We start from the raw sequence: 17,329 nt of genomic DNA on the forward strand, positions 1-17,329 counted from the left end.
AATGACTTACAGTCATATAACCAACTGTACAATGTTCATCTAGGTGTCAGGTATGATGCACACCTCTTAGATTTCTGATATTTAACAAAATAAACTATTAAATCACATGTAAATTTGATATGAATTTCACTACAGAATGGGCCAATATACAAACTATCCCATTATTTAAAGCTCAATAGTATTTGAAGGGAATGATGTACAGTCACAAACCCAACTTTTAAATGTTCATCTAGGTGTCAGGTATGACGCGCACCTTTTAGATTTTTGGTATTATCCCTACAATGCATGAACCAAAAAAATCTTCACAAATGCATAATGGGGGTCAAAATGACCTGTACTGGATTGAATGGTTCTCTTCAAAAAATAGATGTCCTATTAATGAAATAATTAAGAGAACTGGTGATACACGAATGTTTTAATATTTTGAAACATTTTTATTTATTGTTTACACATTTTATTTATTGTTTTCTTTTAATTTATTTATGTACATGTTTAGATTGTACATGGGAGCCAAAGGAATTCAAAATTATTTACATAGGCAGCACTTCCAGTCACGCTTTTGAGCCCTCAACTTCCCTGTCACAAAAATAATCCCGGTCCTTCCTTTCCTATGTACCATTCTGCTTATTGTGAGCTGAACTTTCATCTTCATCCTCATCTTCATCTGCAGTGTTCCTGTCTCCAGCCTCATCTTCCCTGTCACAAGAATAATCCTCGTCCCTCCTTTCCTCTGTACCATTCTGCTTATTTCCCTTCAAATTCCCTTCAAATGCTATTGAGCTTTAAATTATGGTATATTTTGTGTATGAGCCCATTCTGTACTGAAATTCATATCTAATTTACATGTGCTTTAATAGCTTATTTTATTAAATATCAAAAATCTAAAAGGTGTGCGTTATACCTGACATTTAGATGAACACTTTACAGTTGGTTGTGTGACTGTACACCATTTCTTCAAATGCTATTGAGCTTTAAATTATGATATATTTTGTGTATGTGTGAAATTCATATAATATTTACATGTGCTTTAATAGCTTATTTTATTAAATATCAAAAATCTAAGAGGTGTGCATCATACCTGACACCTAGATGAACATTTTACAGTTAGTTATATAACTGTAAGTCATTCCCTTCAAATGCTATTGAAGTTAGAAACGTGTATAACAATATCGTATGTAACTTTAGAGTCGGTCCCTTAATTAACGCTTATCTGCGAAGATCAAATGTTCAAAGTCAAACCAACTTTATGGCAGTATTTACAGGTAATCTCCTGCTTTCACATTTGAACCTGCACAGTAGACAATGGAGTCGAACGGTGAGGATCAAACTTTTCTTTAATTAAATGAATTTCATTGCAATTTAATGGTTGATTTACGATTGGTTTGCAAGATAAAGCGCATATGTTCTGTAACTGAGCGATGTGTAGTGTTATTATGAGTTTTGTTAGTCTGCTTGGAAAAGTGAAACGGATTGCTATGTCTTCTATAGAGTGAGCCAACCGTTAAAATAAATAATGACCTGTTGTAGAGCAGCATTACACGAACACCTCAAAAAGCTCTCGCTGGCACACACGTCATCGCAACCTGAGAGTGGAATAATTCAGTCTCTTTGCATTGTGATTGTTGTTATCGTGACACGTTTTCGGTTTTAAAAAATGTTGCATTTATTTGAATGATTTAATATCATAATAATGAGTTCGCCTTTCCGATAGGCCTCTCTCTCTGTGTAACTGTGCTCCTGTACTTTGATTTGTCATTATGAATCACTCAATTTCAGTAGGCCTACATTTATTCTAATGACATTGTCAAGATTGTCAAGTAATGACAATTTTTTTTTTCCAAAAACAAAATTATTAGGATTAATTTGACCTGTAAATAATATGTTCTGTAAAGATCAGGTGACAGCCCCCAGAGACATCTTGCCCCAGGTAGGGGGTCATCTTGCGCCAATGGTGTGGCAAAATAGCCCCATTTCATAATTTCCATTTCTGTGCTGTTATAACTAAACTGTTAATTGTTTCCATTTGATTCCCACAATAGTACGTTGGGTGATGCCTAATGATCCTCTACATGCTAAATGAGTTTACCAGTAAATGGACTTTGCTCTTAAGGAGGCATCTTCCCCAATCTTACCCTATCTGTACAGGCAAAAAGTTTTTGTATTTACTCTTTTACATTAAAAAAAGGGGCAAAATCAATCAAGTTTAAAGATATGCTATAAAACATTAAGCCAATATATATATATATATATATATATATATATATATATATATATATATATATATATATATACACACACACACACACACACACACACACACACACACATATATATATATATATATATATATATATATATATATATATATATATATATATATATATTACTGTATAATGTTAAAGTAATTGCTCCTCATTGTAATTGGATCTGTCACTATGAATGAGACAAGAGGCACTTATTTATTTATTTATTTATTTATTTATTTATTTAGTAAATGAGACATTTCAATTATATCAAATTATATCCCCATTATACCACACTCCCTTTATACCACACTCCCTTCTCAAACTCACTTCTCAACCCCCCTCATATAAAACCCCCCTTCATATCAAACCCCCTTATATTAAAAAGCCCTCATCTCTAAAACCCCTTACACCCCCTATCACGTACTACCCTACTACACAGTAGGTGAAAAGCAATACGCCTGAGGGGGTAGTATGTCAAAATTCTCAGTAGGCAAGAAACTGTAGGCGAGAAACAGTAGGTGAGAAATATCTGGATGGCGTACTGCTTCCGGCGATATTTTGGAGTATGCAACCGATGGACACTACGTGAGTCAACAATCCCACAATGCAACGGGACTGGTGCAGATGAGCTCAGAAAAAATGTGGCAGACAGCGTCGGCTCTTTTTAAGTATCAAACCTTGGTTAAACAGGAACTGTTTAACAATACCCGAATAAATTGTTATCTTGTTGAAGATTTAAACAAGAAAACAGTTGTCACAGTGCTTGAAACTGTTTTTGTGATCTCCATCACGCCTTAGCTGGCCAAGCTAACGGCAGCGAATTTACCTCAGCCTCTTAACCCTGCCCACATTAAATTGCTAATTTGGTTAACTTTCCTAATGTGCATTTTGCCGATAGTGCGGTTGCTTTTATCTGATGACGTTGAAGGTCACATGACAATGCCAACATGGCAGATGTATGTCCTGGATTGTATTCATACTACACACACATTCTGATTAGTACGTTCTATGCAGTTGTGCAGTAGGTACTTCCTTGAATGCAGTACGCACTGCCACAGTACACGATTTTGGACACAGTTATGGTCAAATGTGTTGCTCAGACATATGATTTAAGCTCCTCCTCTTTCAAGGTGGTTGATATCAGGCTAAAAGGTGCATTAACACCACCTACTGGACTGGAGTATAACTGAGTGTAATGCATTTATAATTGCAGTGTGTTGCTGCATCTATGTGTTGCTTGGAAACCATTCTGCTAAATGTTGCTGAAGAACTACATTGCTTGGTGGAAGAATGGCTATTTATCATTTGTACACCCCGTAATTCTCACTCTGATATGTTGAGTAAACTGATCTGATTTTTGCATTATCTGATTTCTGCACAGATCCAGCAAAGTGTAGGAGGAGGAAACAAAGTAAGAGCCCACCTCCCAGAAGTAAGTGACGCTACATACATTGTAAAAACACAAGCCAAAAGTATTGAAGCAAGCAGTATTTTAAAATTTTTAAATGAACCATTAACATCGGTAGTGTTTTATCCACTTTGAAGTGCCCTGCCATGAGGTTATAATGAGCTGTTTGGAAAAGCATTTCCCTGCCGCTTTATGGTACCAAGAACTGGGTCCTTGACTGTCTGGTTTAAATGTCCTGGCTCACTCTGTACACACGATGGGGGTTAAGTTAGCGGTGCCCCAGCTTGGACATTTCCCTGTCAGTCTTGGCCACCTGCTCAAAGTCATTATTGAAGGTAACCCAGATGGGCAGCCAATGTAGTGCAGAAGATGCTTAAGGAGGAGCTTATAGGTGAGGAAGAGATTAGCAGGCTCTGAATGGCAATTCATTTACATTTACGGCCTTTGGCAGATGCCCTTATCCAGAGCATCTGCAACTCGGTCTGCAGCTTGCTTGTCCACTGTTCTGAAGCACCAGTACGCACAAGGAAATTGGACTTTATAAAATGGATAGTTTCGGTCCTGGATTATGATTGGCCAAGCCACATTCAAAGCCATTTGTAAATGACTGTTAAACACGCACCAGGGACCTTGTTACATCAGTGTTATTCCGCCAAATAAATTGTTAAACATGTCAGAAATTTAATTTTGATTTACTGGGTGGGCTAAGCATGGAAGAGTGGTTGAAAGAGATGAACAGGAAGAAAACAAAGAAGTTCAAAAGAAAGGAGACATGCTGAAATTAGTGAGTGAGAAATTGAAGAGCTGCGTTTGTTATGCTAATAATACCAGCTTCTGGAAAAAACCTAAGAAACCATCTATTATTCAACAGCCTTGTTTTCTCTAAATATACATTACAGTTTGGTAATACAATAATAAACCAGACTACATTGCTAATTGTTTTGTATTCGCTAGCTCACTTTACTCCTTCTCTTAAATGGGGTGTGTCTCGATCAGCTCCCTAGGTCCCTAAGTCATGAATCAGTGTATGTTGTACATGAACTGGGGCATTGGTAAGGACCCTGGCTCACTACACATTGGAACACTGATAACTAAATTTTTGATGACATGATGATTGTAAAACATCACCAAAAATTAAAACTTTCATATTAATTACCCTGTGATGGATTGGCACTCCGTCCACGATGTACCCCGCCTTGTGCTCCATGCTCCCTGGGATAGGCTCCAGGTTCCCCTCGACCCTGTAGGATAAGCAGTATAGAAAATGGATGGATGTCATTAATTTGTTATCTTAATCACGTGCATTTCTGTCATGGTACTTCAAGCAGGATCACAGGGAAGCTAGTGGATTAAAAACATTTTTTTAACACTTAAAAGTCATTAGACTCGAACAAACCGTATATATATATATAAGGTCAAATAAAGTTAAAAATCGCTAAGGTACATAATCATTGAGAGCTACAACAATGATAAGCTGCTTACATTTATAGACAAGTTGGCTCAGGGTTTGTACACCATTTTTTTTTTTCGAGCTGAAAGGCTTCAGAAAACATGTCATTTCCGGTAAGGGAACATAGTCAGTGTCGATGCGCTGCATTGTGGGATTTTTTTAGGACGCGAACGTTCAAGAGCACTGGAAGGATTTTGCGATTGAGACAGCCCTTAAAATGGCCGACTTCCTGATCAGAGCCCTGACTACTGAACTAGGGAGCTGATTGAGACCCGCCCACGGTCAAATGTTCCGCTCAGACATATGATGAAGTTAAAATGTGCTCAGCGCGCTTAAGCAACCGGCAGCACAACAGCGTTATGTCTGTTTACATTGCCATGTGTGTTTTTGTTTTGGTTTCTGTCGTGTCTCCTCCCCTGTCATGTCATTGGTTGCTCCCTAATGTGTCTTGTTCATTTACACCTGTTCCATGTATCCCGCTCGATGAATTTGTGTATTTAAACTAGAGATGCACCGATGTGTCGGCCGATAAAGGCAAGTTTTTCCCGCTATGGGCCATCGGCCGATAGTTTAAAAACATCTGATGATCAGGGCCGATTATAACCTGTCAGTAAAAAGAAGGCGGGAAAACAAATCGATTTTGTGCTGTGTGTAAAGATGATGCCTCTTGTTTGGAATGATGACAACTGCATTTTTAAACACCCCCCATACCCCCCTCCCAACCACCCCAATGAAGGCATAAAAGGCAGCACTAGCAGTATCGGTATCGGCCGATATCATTCTGACTAATCAGTTATCATATCGGCTTAGAAATTTTGTATTGGTGCATCTCTAATTTAAACCCCTCGTGTGTATTTGTTCCCCGCACAGTATTGTTCGTGTTTGCCGCTACAGAGCCTTTTGTTTCTGCGTTCGTCACTGTGATTCTTGATCTCATTTTGTCTATTGATCTATGTTTTTGGATTAATCCAGTATTTCTGTTTGTAGATCACCTGATTTCTGCTTATCCCTGGTTTTTGATTCTTGCTCTACGTTTGGATTTGTCTGCCTGCCTCTCTTTAATAAAGCCTTTTATTTGCACTTGCGTCTCTCTGCATGCCAAATTCATGTCAATGAACTTGTTAGATTTCCACGTTACAGGGATCTCAGATTATGCCTTATGCCCGTCAGATCGTCCGTCATGCCTTCCAGCCTGTTTTACCATTAACTTCTATTAACATTTAGAAAGTGTGGTTTACCGTAGAGCGTTCAGGCCTGGGGGGTCTAAAATGAACACACATTGACTTCTTGCATGCTCATAAAGACATCCCACTTTATTCATGCGAACCAAAAGTATTTATACACTGATAACAGCAGTGTGTGGACGGTTTCTACTGGTCCAGGTGTCAGACAGATTGAAACAAAACACACAGCACCTAGTCATAATACAAAATAAGTCCTGTGTCATGTTGACACGGAAATACATGTGTATTTCAAGTATATAGCTATAATCAAGGATAGCAGTTGATCAGCTTATTTAAAGAGGTAATTAAATTAATACAAGGTAAGTAAATGATTACATTCATCATAGGTATTTGATAGCAGTTCATAATATAAGAGAGTACATGGTATAAGAGAATTTCCTTTCAGAACTTTTATTGTATCTATTGGAAAAAAGAAAACCTGGAAAACAGCGAGGGAGTGAGGGAGAGAGAGGGGGAAGAGAGACAGCTTGTTAAGATGCACCCATGTTAATTTGTTCATTCTCTCACACCCCCACCTGCCACAGAAATGATCAGCAAATTTCTTTCACATGGTTCCAATCATGAAGCAAACTGAAAAAGGTTCAATAAAATAATAACCCCCTCCCAAAAAAAAAAAAAACTAATGTAAGGAACCAATCTGCCCGATTTGGTGAAAGCCTTTTTTACTAATTAAAAATAATGGATTTTCACTTCATGTTAATCCTGTTATAAATATCCTGTTCATTCTGTAGTTTATATTCATTTGGTTGTTTGTTTGTTTATATAGGTGTTTTCTATTGCCATTTCTCAAACTTTAAGTCAGAATGTGGCACATTAATAGTTAATATCTCGAAGTGTATGTATTTTTGATGTCATTGTTACAGTGCTGAGGATTGTTCTGTTGGGGAAGAGTCTCCAACACACCAGCAAGGTAGGAAATTTTATCCTGGGAAGAGCTGCATTTGAGACTGAAGATCCTCCACATTCACCAAAGCAGCACAGCGAGCGAGCCAGAGGACATGTGCAAGAAACAGACATCACCATCATCAACGCGGCTCATTTGTTTAACCCTCCACTAAAACCTGAGGAACTGGAAGAGTGTGTAAATCTTTCTGCTCCAGGACCTCATGCATTTTTACTTGTGATACAGCCTCATAGCTTCACAGAGGAGGACAAGAACCACCTGGGATTGTTATTAAACCGCTTCAGTGAGCAAGCTCCAAACTATGCCTTTGTGATTGGTACAGCCACGTCTGGAGGAAAGTCAGACGCTTCTCAAAGGTTAATAAAGGAATGTTGTGATAGGTATCGTAAATATAAACAACTAGAGAAAAATAAGAATTCGTGTCGTCAGCTTTTTGATGAAATCAGAAGAGTGGTCAAAGAGAATGGAGGAAATTATCTTGTATGTAAGAGTTTTAAGGATGCGCCTGAGGAATCTTTCCACACTGATGAAAACCTTGCCAGACCGGGAGAGAGGAAAACATCCGATCTTCCCGATCACACAAAGGAGAAGAGCACATCAACTTCAGTGGGAGGTGTCTTGAGTAGAATTGGTAAGTGTTCATTTAAAGATGAAAGAACATTAATTCCCTAAAGTCCACTTTGCCTTTTGTAAGTATTAAGCGTATATAGTTTATAATAGTTTAGCCATTCAACTGAGAGCTTTGTAAATCCATCTGTTTTACTTGTCATTAGAATGTTTAGAATGTAACACCAGTTTATTAATGTTTTACCTTGTTTATTCATTTAATTCAAGGTTTAAGTGCATTGCTCCCAGAGCGAAAGTTTGGAGAACACTCAGCAAGGCGTGAGTATTTAATATGCGCTGCTAATTGTTAATAAATAAAGAGGTGGTAGAGGTGCAAAAATTATTTCAAAGGGCAACAACTAATTTAAACAGATAAATAGAATAGTTTCCTTAGTCAGTTTATTTGTACTTTTAAAGCCCAAACTTTTAAAATCTCTTCAAGTATGAAAATAAAACTAAACAAATGTGAAAAGGAGGAATAGTGAATGAGAGAAATCACAGTTTGCACTTCAAATCACAGACATTTACTAAATTTTGTTGGTTCACATTAAATGAAGAGTGGGAAAAAAACAGGTGATTTCCGTAACCCCCCACCCCCCAATCTTCAACTGTCCAGTTTGGATGAGTCTGTGCCCCTGATAGCCTCAGATCCTGTTCTTGGCTGACAGGAGTGGAACCTGACATGGTCGTCTGCTGTCGTAACTCCTCCAACTCATCATTCGATGTTTTGTGCATGCTGAGATTCTTTTCTCCTCATCACGGTTGTAAAGAGTGATTGTATGAGTTACTATATCCTTCCAGTCTGGTTATTTTCCTTTGACATCTCTCATAAACAGGGCTTTTTCACCCAAAGAGCTGTAGCTCACTCAATGTTTTTTATTGTTCACTCCATTCCATGTAAACTCTGGAGACTGTTGTGTGTGAAAATCCCAGGAGATCAGCAGATTCTGAAATTCACAAACCTGAAATACACAAAATACATTTGGCACCAACAACCATGTCACGGTTAAAGTCAAAGAGATCACATCAAACATCAGAATGAAGAAAAAGTGTGAACATTAACTGAAGCTCTTGACGTGTATCTGCATTATCTTTTGCATTGTGCTGCTGCCACACGATTGGCAGATTAGATAACTTCATGAATGTACAGGTGTTCCTAATAAAGTGACCGGTGAGTGTATATGACTTAAATAAGCTTGTTATTATTACCTGTCTTGTTATTCAAGTACCTAAAAAAAAATCAGTGTCATATTAACAACTTACAGCCCTAATTTTTTACTGACTTACCCATTGCAGTATTTGGGTTTTTGCCTAAATTATTTTGGCAATGAGTTCACCGAATTTGATTAGGAAAAAACTAGCCACCTATCTGTCACGGTTTCCCCTTTAAGCAGCGCGCTGTGGAGCATGCTCGCGCGCCAGCATGCTCGCGCCCCTGCTTTTCCCTTGTTGACAATCGTGACGTTTGGACACGTGCATTTGTTTATGTTTCTATTATGTCTCCTCCCCGTCCTGTCATTGGCTATTGTTTCATGTGTGTCTGAATTGCCCTCAGCCGTCAGCCATTACGAGGCTGACTATGTTTGTATATATACCGCGCGCCTGTCGGCACACAGCGCGGAATATTAGAATAAATATAGTAATAGTAGATTAGTCCTTACGATAGAGAACCATGGTTCATGTTTAGATTCGTCAGTTCAGTTCAGTTCAGTTCAGTTCAGTTCAGTTCAGTTCAGTTCAGTTCACGCTGGTTTCGCCGCTCCCAGTTCATAGACATAGGTTATGTTTCATGTTTTGTATCTCGACCCTGTTTTCCGTGACCACGACATAAACTGCATTTACATGGACAACAATAGCTGCGTTTACATGGACAACAATAATCCACTCTTAATCCGATTAAGACCGAACTCTAATTAAGAAACTACCATGTAAACAGCAATTTTTAATTACCTTAATCTAATTAAGGTCATAATCGAAGTAAACAATAATCTAATTAAGACAGGTGGAGTACTCCTGTTTTAGTCGCATTATGGATGTGTATTACAGACATGTAAACACCTTAATCACACTATTAACGGTGTGTGTGGGAGTTTTCACCGCATTTTGCGACAGGACACGATCACACACGGCAGTTTTACGTTTTACGGCGAACAAGAGAGTTCGGCCGTGTCCCAAATCGCATACTTTCCTACTATAGGCCTGTAGTGGGGAAAAATACATGTATCTCGGCTACTATATAGACGGTAAGTACGCGATTTAGGACGCAGCCCACGGCTGCCCAGGCAAAACTATAAAACCGTTTGAACTTATTTATTATTATTATTTTTTAAACAAAGATCTAAGCACATCAGTCATAATTGCTAATCATTTTAACAAACCGAGACTAAATATGTTTTTTCCCATTTCCTTTCCATTTCAGTGCCAGTGTTGAACTTGGTGCTGTGTGGAAGCGATGAAGAACTAAAGGCCTCCATATCAGAGCTCATATTGGGCCCGGGAAATGTGGAGACTGGATTAGTTTCTGGATGCCTTCTCAGGCTGGCGGTGATGCCAGCTCTCTACAACACTGATCTCTCAGACGAGGAAGTGATGGATAAGATTCTCCACTGTATCCCTGTTGATAATCCTGTCCATGCTTTTCTGTTCATCATTCCTGTTGGTCCTCTCACTGATGATGACAAAGGAGAAATAGAGATGATTCAGAGGACCTTTAGTTCAAGGTTCTGTGATCATAGTATAGTTCTTTTTACCAGCGAGAACTTAAATGAAGCTGCTGCAGTTAACTTTGTAGAGCAAAGTTCAGAAATGGAAGAACTTCACAGAATGTGCAGAGGCAGATATATGATCTTGGAGGGGAACAGGAGACGTAAGCAGGTGTCAGAACTGTTAGACCGAGTAACAAATATGAAGAAGATTTATTCTCTCCCAATGTTTATTGAGGCACAGAAAGACGGAGTTAAACAGCCACTAGAGGAAGAACTGTCTGAAATGAAGAAGCAGCTTCAAGCAAAACCACAGGAAGAATGTGAGTAGTTTATTACCTGTGTAAACATAAATTATGTAATATCTGGGACATTTGTGGATTGTATAAACATATTTACTTAAGCTAGACAGCGATTTATATTGAAGTCCTTCTATAGACGAAAAGCTGCTAGTTTCAATATTCTCAATATTAATATCAGAAGGAAATATAAAATTTGAAACCAGACTTAATAAATATTAATGAACTATTTTCAGGTGCTGAGGGTGAAATCTCTGGCTCCAATTGTCTGAGAATATTACTGATTGGGAAAACAGGAAATGGGAAAAGTGCAACAGGAAACACCATTCTAGGAAGAAAAGAATTTGAGAGTGATGTCAGCTTGAAATCTGTGACAAGAATGTGCCAGAAGGGAATGGGAGAAGTGCAGGGCAAATCAGTAGCTGTTGTGGACACTCCAGGACTCTTTGACTCCACATTATCAAATGAAGAGGTAACAGACGAAATTGTGAAATGCATCTCGATGCTGGCACCAGGACCCCATGCTTTCATTATTGTGCTGAGTGTGGGAAGGTTTACTGAGGAAGAGAAGCAAACACTGAATCTGATTAAGAAGATGTTTGGTGCTGAGGCTGAAAAGTACAGCATAGTGCTGTTTACTGGAGGGGATAGTTTGAAAGATAAAACACTCGAAGATTATATCAGAACCAGTAATCATGAACACGTGAACAGGCTAATCAGGGACTGTGGTGGAAGAGTTCACTTGTTTAATAACAATGCAAAAGACACCAGCCAAGCCAGTGAGCTTCTCCAAATGATTGAAGAAATAAAGTTCACACAGAACAAACATTTTACCAATGAGATGTTCGAGAATGCGGAGATGTCTATACAACAGAAACAAAAGGAGATACTGAAAGAGATAGAGGAGAAGATGAAAGCTGAAAAAGAGGCTCTGAAGGCCAGATATGAAGAAGAACTGGAACAGATGAGGACTACTTTGGAGAAAGACAGAGAACAAAAAGACAGAGACTGTGAGGAAATGAAAAATGACTATGAGAAGAAAAAGAAAGAAATGGAGAGCAAATATGAAGATGAGGCTAGGAGAAAAGCTGAGGAGATTAATGACCTGGAAGATCAATATAAAAAACACATAAAACAATTGATGGACAAGCACGATAAGGATTATGAGCTTCTCAAAGCTCTGTTTGCAAGTACAAAAATAGAGTTATATGAACACAAAGAACAAAGAAAAGAAATACACAAAGGAAAGAAATGCATTATCCTCTAAAAGCTTGGTGACACGTTTTGATGTTTATATTCACAAAAGGACAAAAGAATTTGAAAAAGAATCCAGGTTTTTAAAACATCATTGCTTACTTTAAGCTGATTAGAACTGATTGTAGTGTACGTGGACAGGAGAGGTCAGATTGTATTTTCCAAACATAACCGTACATCAGGTTTCAGTCATGTACAGTGTTTTCATGTTTCATTTAATGTTCTTGTTTCCTGCATTTATAAATCTTACATGGCACATAATTGTGTTTAGTGTACGTTTACACGCTACACAAATTACACAATCGTTTACGGAGCTTCACATTATTGATGCTGATGGGTTCCAGTTCTTTATATTATTTTATAAGTCACTGTACTTTTGATTTTACTTTAAATACCTTTTTACCTTCAGTATGTAATCTGCGAAATCCTGTACGGAGTGATTTGTGTGAGTTTTTTGTTATTGCCAAAAATGCCTGATTTTGCTGTAGCTTTCATTTTTACTTTGTTATGCAGCTTATGGAGTTGTTTTTGTGCTTTTTTTTAATAAATTTTTTTTTTTAGCAAAAAACTGAGTTTGGTGAAATTGCAATTGTACTTTCGCACTGATGTTTGCTGTACTCGTGTTCGACACACATGAATCGAAGAGGGCTTTGACTGAATGCGCGTTGTGATGACATCACATGCGTCTTAGCCCAAATCTGCAAAATCTGTGGTAATCTTGAAAAATTGGAAGCTCCTCTGAATATCGCGGGGTTTGCTTGATTTTGCGTTCATTTCTGTGATCGCAGAATCCTGGAGGGACTGACACATGCGATAATCAACAGCAACGGGGTGTCGAGTTTCTAAAACATGGGACAGTTCAGTGTTTGCAGCTTTATTTTGTTATGAGAGTAAAGAATAACACGAGGCCTACACTCTGCTCTTCTTCAACAGACTTTTCATGGACAAATCTGACTAAGTTCTGTTTCACCGTTTCTAACCACCAGTGAGACCTTCAACAGAGTCATCAAATACTACCAAACTCTTTTCTTCTGGTTTCAAGAGTATTGGGATGCTGTCTCACTCCAAAGGTATTGGGACACTCCCTAGCTCCAAAAGTATTGGGAAGCGGTCTCACTCCAAAAGTATTGGGACACACGGTCTAACTCCAAAAGAATTGAACTGTTGGCCAAAAGTGCTCAGTGTCCCTGTCTTCACTTCTGATACCACTGAGGCTGTATGTCATCATGTCCCTGCTTTAAGTGTGCAGGTTGCTTTGCCTGCAGATTTCAGAACAAAGAGACATGTTTTATACACAAAAAAAGGACTTTTTGGGATATAGGCCATGGAGAGGAGCCTAATCCTCCTGCTGTTATCATCATGATTCTTTGACTCAAAAGAAGAATCTCAGTGGTTCCTGAACTAAAAAGAGAAATGAGGGACATGAACATGGATGGTTTCAGAGCTACAGCACAGCTCACTGAGACAGACAGAGGCAGACCTGGTCATGGAGGGAGTCTTTGTAAGACTGGGGGGTAACATCTGAGATTCTGAGTGTGTTATGGATATGTGTTAATTATTTTGTACATTTAGAAATATCAATGCTTATATAATAATACTTATTCATTGGATAATTGAATATGTATGTTTATTTTTAAAAATATGTATAATCTATAATCAATAATGTAAATGTAATAATGTGAATAATCTATAATAAATAATGTAATCTTTATATTATATAGCATGATTTCTGGTTTATTGTGCAAAGAAACCATCTGCTTGTGACTCTTCTTACACCTAACTGGGTGTTAGTACAGTATTAGTAAGAATTTCCTTTTTTGTTTGTTTGTTTTTTAAATAATTCCCATTGTTTACTTAGTAAAAACTGAAACTTTGTTCCACACAGAATTGGTTCAAACCTTGTGTAAAGATTTTACAGGTAAAATCTTAAGTAAAATACATCCAGTGGGTTAGCACTTGAAATATTCCTGTATTGACCGTCAAACATTTCCCCGTAACGTTTATATTTTTCAGAGAAACGAATGTTTGGAAACCTACAATTTGCTCTGTTTTTACTGACAGACAAACGTTTAAGACAAAATGTATATAATTTTTTTTTTTTTTTTTTTAAATTCAAGAATTAGGGTGCTTAAAACCTTTCTTCAGTTTCGTACATATATTTCCTGAAGCTACCTTTTGATAAATGCTTATTAAATGACATCTTTAATATAACTATTACATCTAAAATACTAGAATTGATATTTTCTGAAGAAAATGTGAGTGGTGCTTGGCCCAGGAAAATTGCCACGAACAGCAGCTGCACATGCCAGCCATTAGGGGGAGCTGCATGCGTTTGTTGAAGCGCAACTAATTTGGCATATTGATATCTGTAATGATTGTATTTAACTATAAAAATAACATAACTTTAAATTTAAAGTATTTAAATTGTTATTGACAGAGTGTTTTGATAAGTGTCATGTCTGTTGCGGTACTTTTGTGATTCCACTTATTTTGGGGGGTTAGTTCATGTGATGTCAAGTGACATCACTAGAATACCCACAATGCAGTTCTCCCCACTGAGCTGAGTATTTTGCAGTCACATGTCTATGGTACGGTACATTTGTGATTCTGTTTTTTTTTGTGAGTTAACGGCCAGCACCACTAATAACTATTTTTAACCCATTCTGCCAGGGATGTAAACGCATACACCATTTAACCAAAAAGTATTTCACATTGAATTGTTTGCAGATTTAATGTATTGTTCAGACATCAGATTATTGATCATGTAATGAGGAGTGATACAAACACAAATACAAATAAATAAAGAACGGTATACGTGTAAAAACCTGTTTATTAGACTTGTTCTGAGCAAGAAGCATGAAATATCCTCAAGCACGTTCCATCATCAACACGTTAAAGTCTGCATTCAAACCTCAGCTTTTCACCGAATCATACCAGTTAAATAAATCAAGCTTAAAAAAAAAAAATCACATTATAAACATTTCCCACACTCTTTCTCTCGTCTTTACCTACAAACGGTTTATTTACAAAGTATACAAAAGTCCAGGAAGTGACAGTGAGAATGTGTGAGTCTCTGAGAGAAGAAGAATCCACACTGAAAGTGCTGTTAAAGGCGTGTGTCCTCTACTGCACTCTGTACTTATAGAACCAGCAGAGGCCTTTAGTGAAGTTCCAGCCCAGTGTGACTGAGAGAACGTAGAGGAGTGCGAGCAGAGCGAACGGGTAGAGCAGAACCGCCGTGTTCTTCAGAAAGGGTAGAGCTGAAACACACAGAGAGCTGCCTTATTATTACATTGCCCCTTACATTCCACAAAATTTTCATCATGAGTGACGCTCTTGTCACAAGCTTGAACCGGCCCTGAAATGACAGTTCAGCTCCCCCTAGTGGTGTAGCGCAAACTTCCACAACCTCCTCTACTGTATAAGATAAGATTCTTTTGTCAGTTGCTCAAAGTTCCACAGGTTCCCAACCCTAGTCTTAGAGAACCCCTACCTTGCACATTTTAGAGTTTTTTTCCCTGGTAAAAAATAATAATAAAAAATTCTTAGTATTAGTGTATTAGTATGAGTGAGTCCCCACTGGACGGCTTCTGAGTTTGGCCAGATGGCCAGATCCGGTGGTTCCAAACTTCTTCCATTTCACAAGGATGGAGTGTACTGTGCTTGTGGGAACAGATCAGAGATTTAGAAATGATTTTATACCTTTGCCAGATCAACACAGTTTGAGGTCCACGGAGAGTTCCTTGGACTTCTTGGCTTGGTGTTTGGTCTGACATACACTGTGAATTGTGAGACTTTATATACACAGGTGTGTGTCTTTCTAAATAATGTCAGATCAACTGCATTTAACAAACTCCAGTCAATGTCTAAAGACTTTAATTCATTAATTCATGATGAATTAATTCTAGTGAAACTGGATACAAAGTGAGAGATATCATCTCAAGGTGGGGCCCTGTGACTGAAATTAATAACACACACATTCACACACTCAATCACACTTTCAGGCAGTTTAACGTAGCCAATTAAAAACATGCATGAATGTGTTAGGACAGTGGGGGATAGCCCAAGCTAAGGATACTATCTAAATGTATGTTTGATTTTTAAGAAATTTGTAAAACATCTATAAAAACATGATTTTGTTTTGCCATTATGGATTATTGCATGTAGAACAATGGGCAAAAAAATAAAAATAGTTTATATTAAGTTAAATCTATAAAAATCTATAATATAACAGTGTGCAAAAAGTGAAGGGGCCTGAATACTTTCTGAACCCACTGTATATGGTAATTTGACACAAACTTAAAATACAATTATGTTATGGCAATTATTAAAGATCTGGATTTAGAGAGTGTTAAAGATTTTTAAATCCATATTGTACTTTCTGTAAGAAATGAATGAATGAATGAATTAACAGTTTTACTCGGTCTACTGCATTCATACAATACTAAAGTATGTTGATGATGAATCTGGATTTTTTTTCCCTGTTATTAAAATGTGATTTGTCGATTCCATGAATAAAGTGGAAAAGACACAACTGAGGATGAAACTAAAGGCCTAAACCAACGAAAATATGTGTACCAAAATACCAAACTTGACATTAAAAAGATACAGATACACTACCCGCCACTAATATTAGCACCCTTGGTAAATATGAGCAAAGAAAGCTGTGAAAAATTGTCATACAGTATATCAACTAGACATGCTTAGGATATGTTTTCAAACTTTTGGCCTATGAGATTGATCTTGTGTATTGTGTGTGTTTTTTGTTAATGTTAAATAATTAGTTCCACATGAAATGTGGTGCTTTAATTGAATAATAGACTAATTATACAATGTAAAATTTTATTTTTTCTATTAAAAAATTAAATGTAGAAAAAAATTAAAACAGTAAATACCTGGCAGCAGAGTTGACATTTAATTACTGTTAAGTTACTGTTGCCAAAATCAACATAATGGCTCTGTCATAGTATGGGATCAATTTTCCCTCAGAAGTATTGCGGTCACGGATCAAAATAATAGTAAGTGTGAATCAAACATTTAAAAACACATGCAAAATGATATTGCACAAAACTGAAACATGAATTCAAAGTTTTCTGAATCGCGGACAAAATCGTTTAGCTTGGTTATATTGCTGTGTTTTTGTGCTCTCTGACATTTTCTGCTCATATTTTCTTTTTTTGAACGCTTGTTTCTCCAAATGCTGCAGTTCGAGTTTC

The 17,329-nt window shown here is 37.4% G+C and overlaps 1 protein-coding gene across 1 annotated transcript; it reads left to right on the forward strand.

The window, feature by feature from the left end:
* The first annotated feature begins 1,292 nt into the window (after positions 1–1,292).
* On the forward strand, positions 1,293–14,905 carry LOC128614855 (GTPase IMAP family member 8-like). Its single transcript, XM_053636499.1, has 6 exons — positions 1,293–1,315; positions 3,628–3,678; positions 7,212–7,883; positions 8,087–8,137; positions 10,278–10,883; positions 11,096–14,905. The coding sequence occupies exons 1-6, from the start codon at positions 1,303–1,305 to the stop codon at positions 12,124–12,126; spliced, it is 2,424 nt and encodes an 807-aa protein (XP_053492474.1). The 5' UTR covers positions 1,293–1,302; the 3' UTR covers positions 12,127–14,905.
* The last annotated feature ends 2,424 nt before the right edge of the window (positions 14,906–17,329 follow it).

This window comes from Ictalurus furcatus, chromosome 11, assembly GCF_023375685.1.
Source record: "Ictalurus furcatus strain D&B chromosome 11, Billie_1.0, whole genome shotgun sequence".
In the NCBI taxonomy this organism is placed as follows: Eukaryota; Metazoa; Chordata; class Actinopteri; order Siluriformes; family Ictaluridae; genus Ictalurus; species Ictalurus furcatus.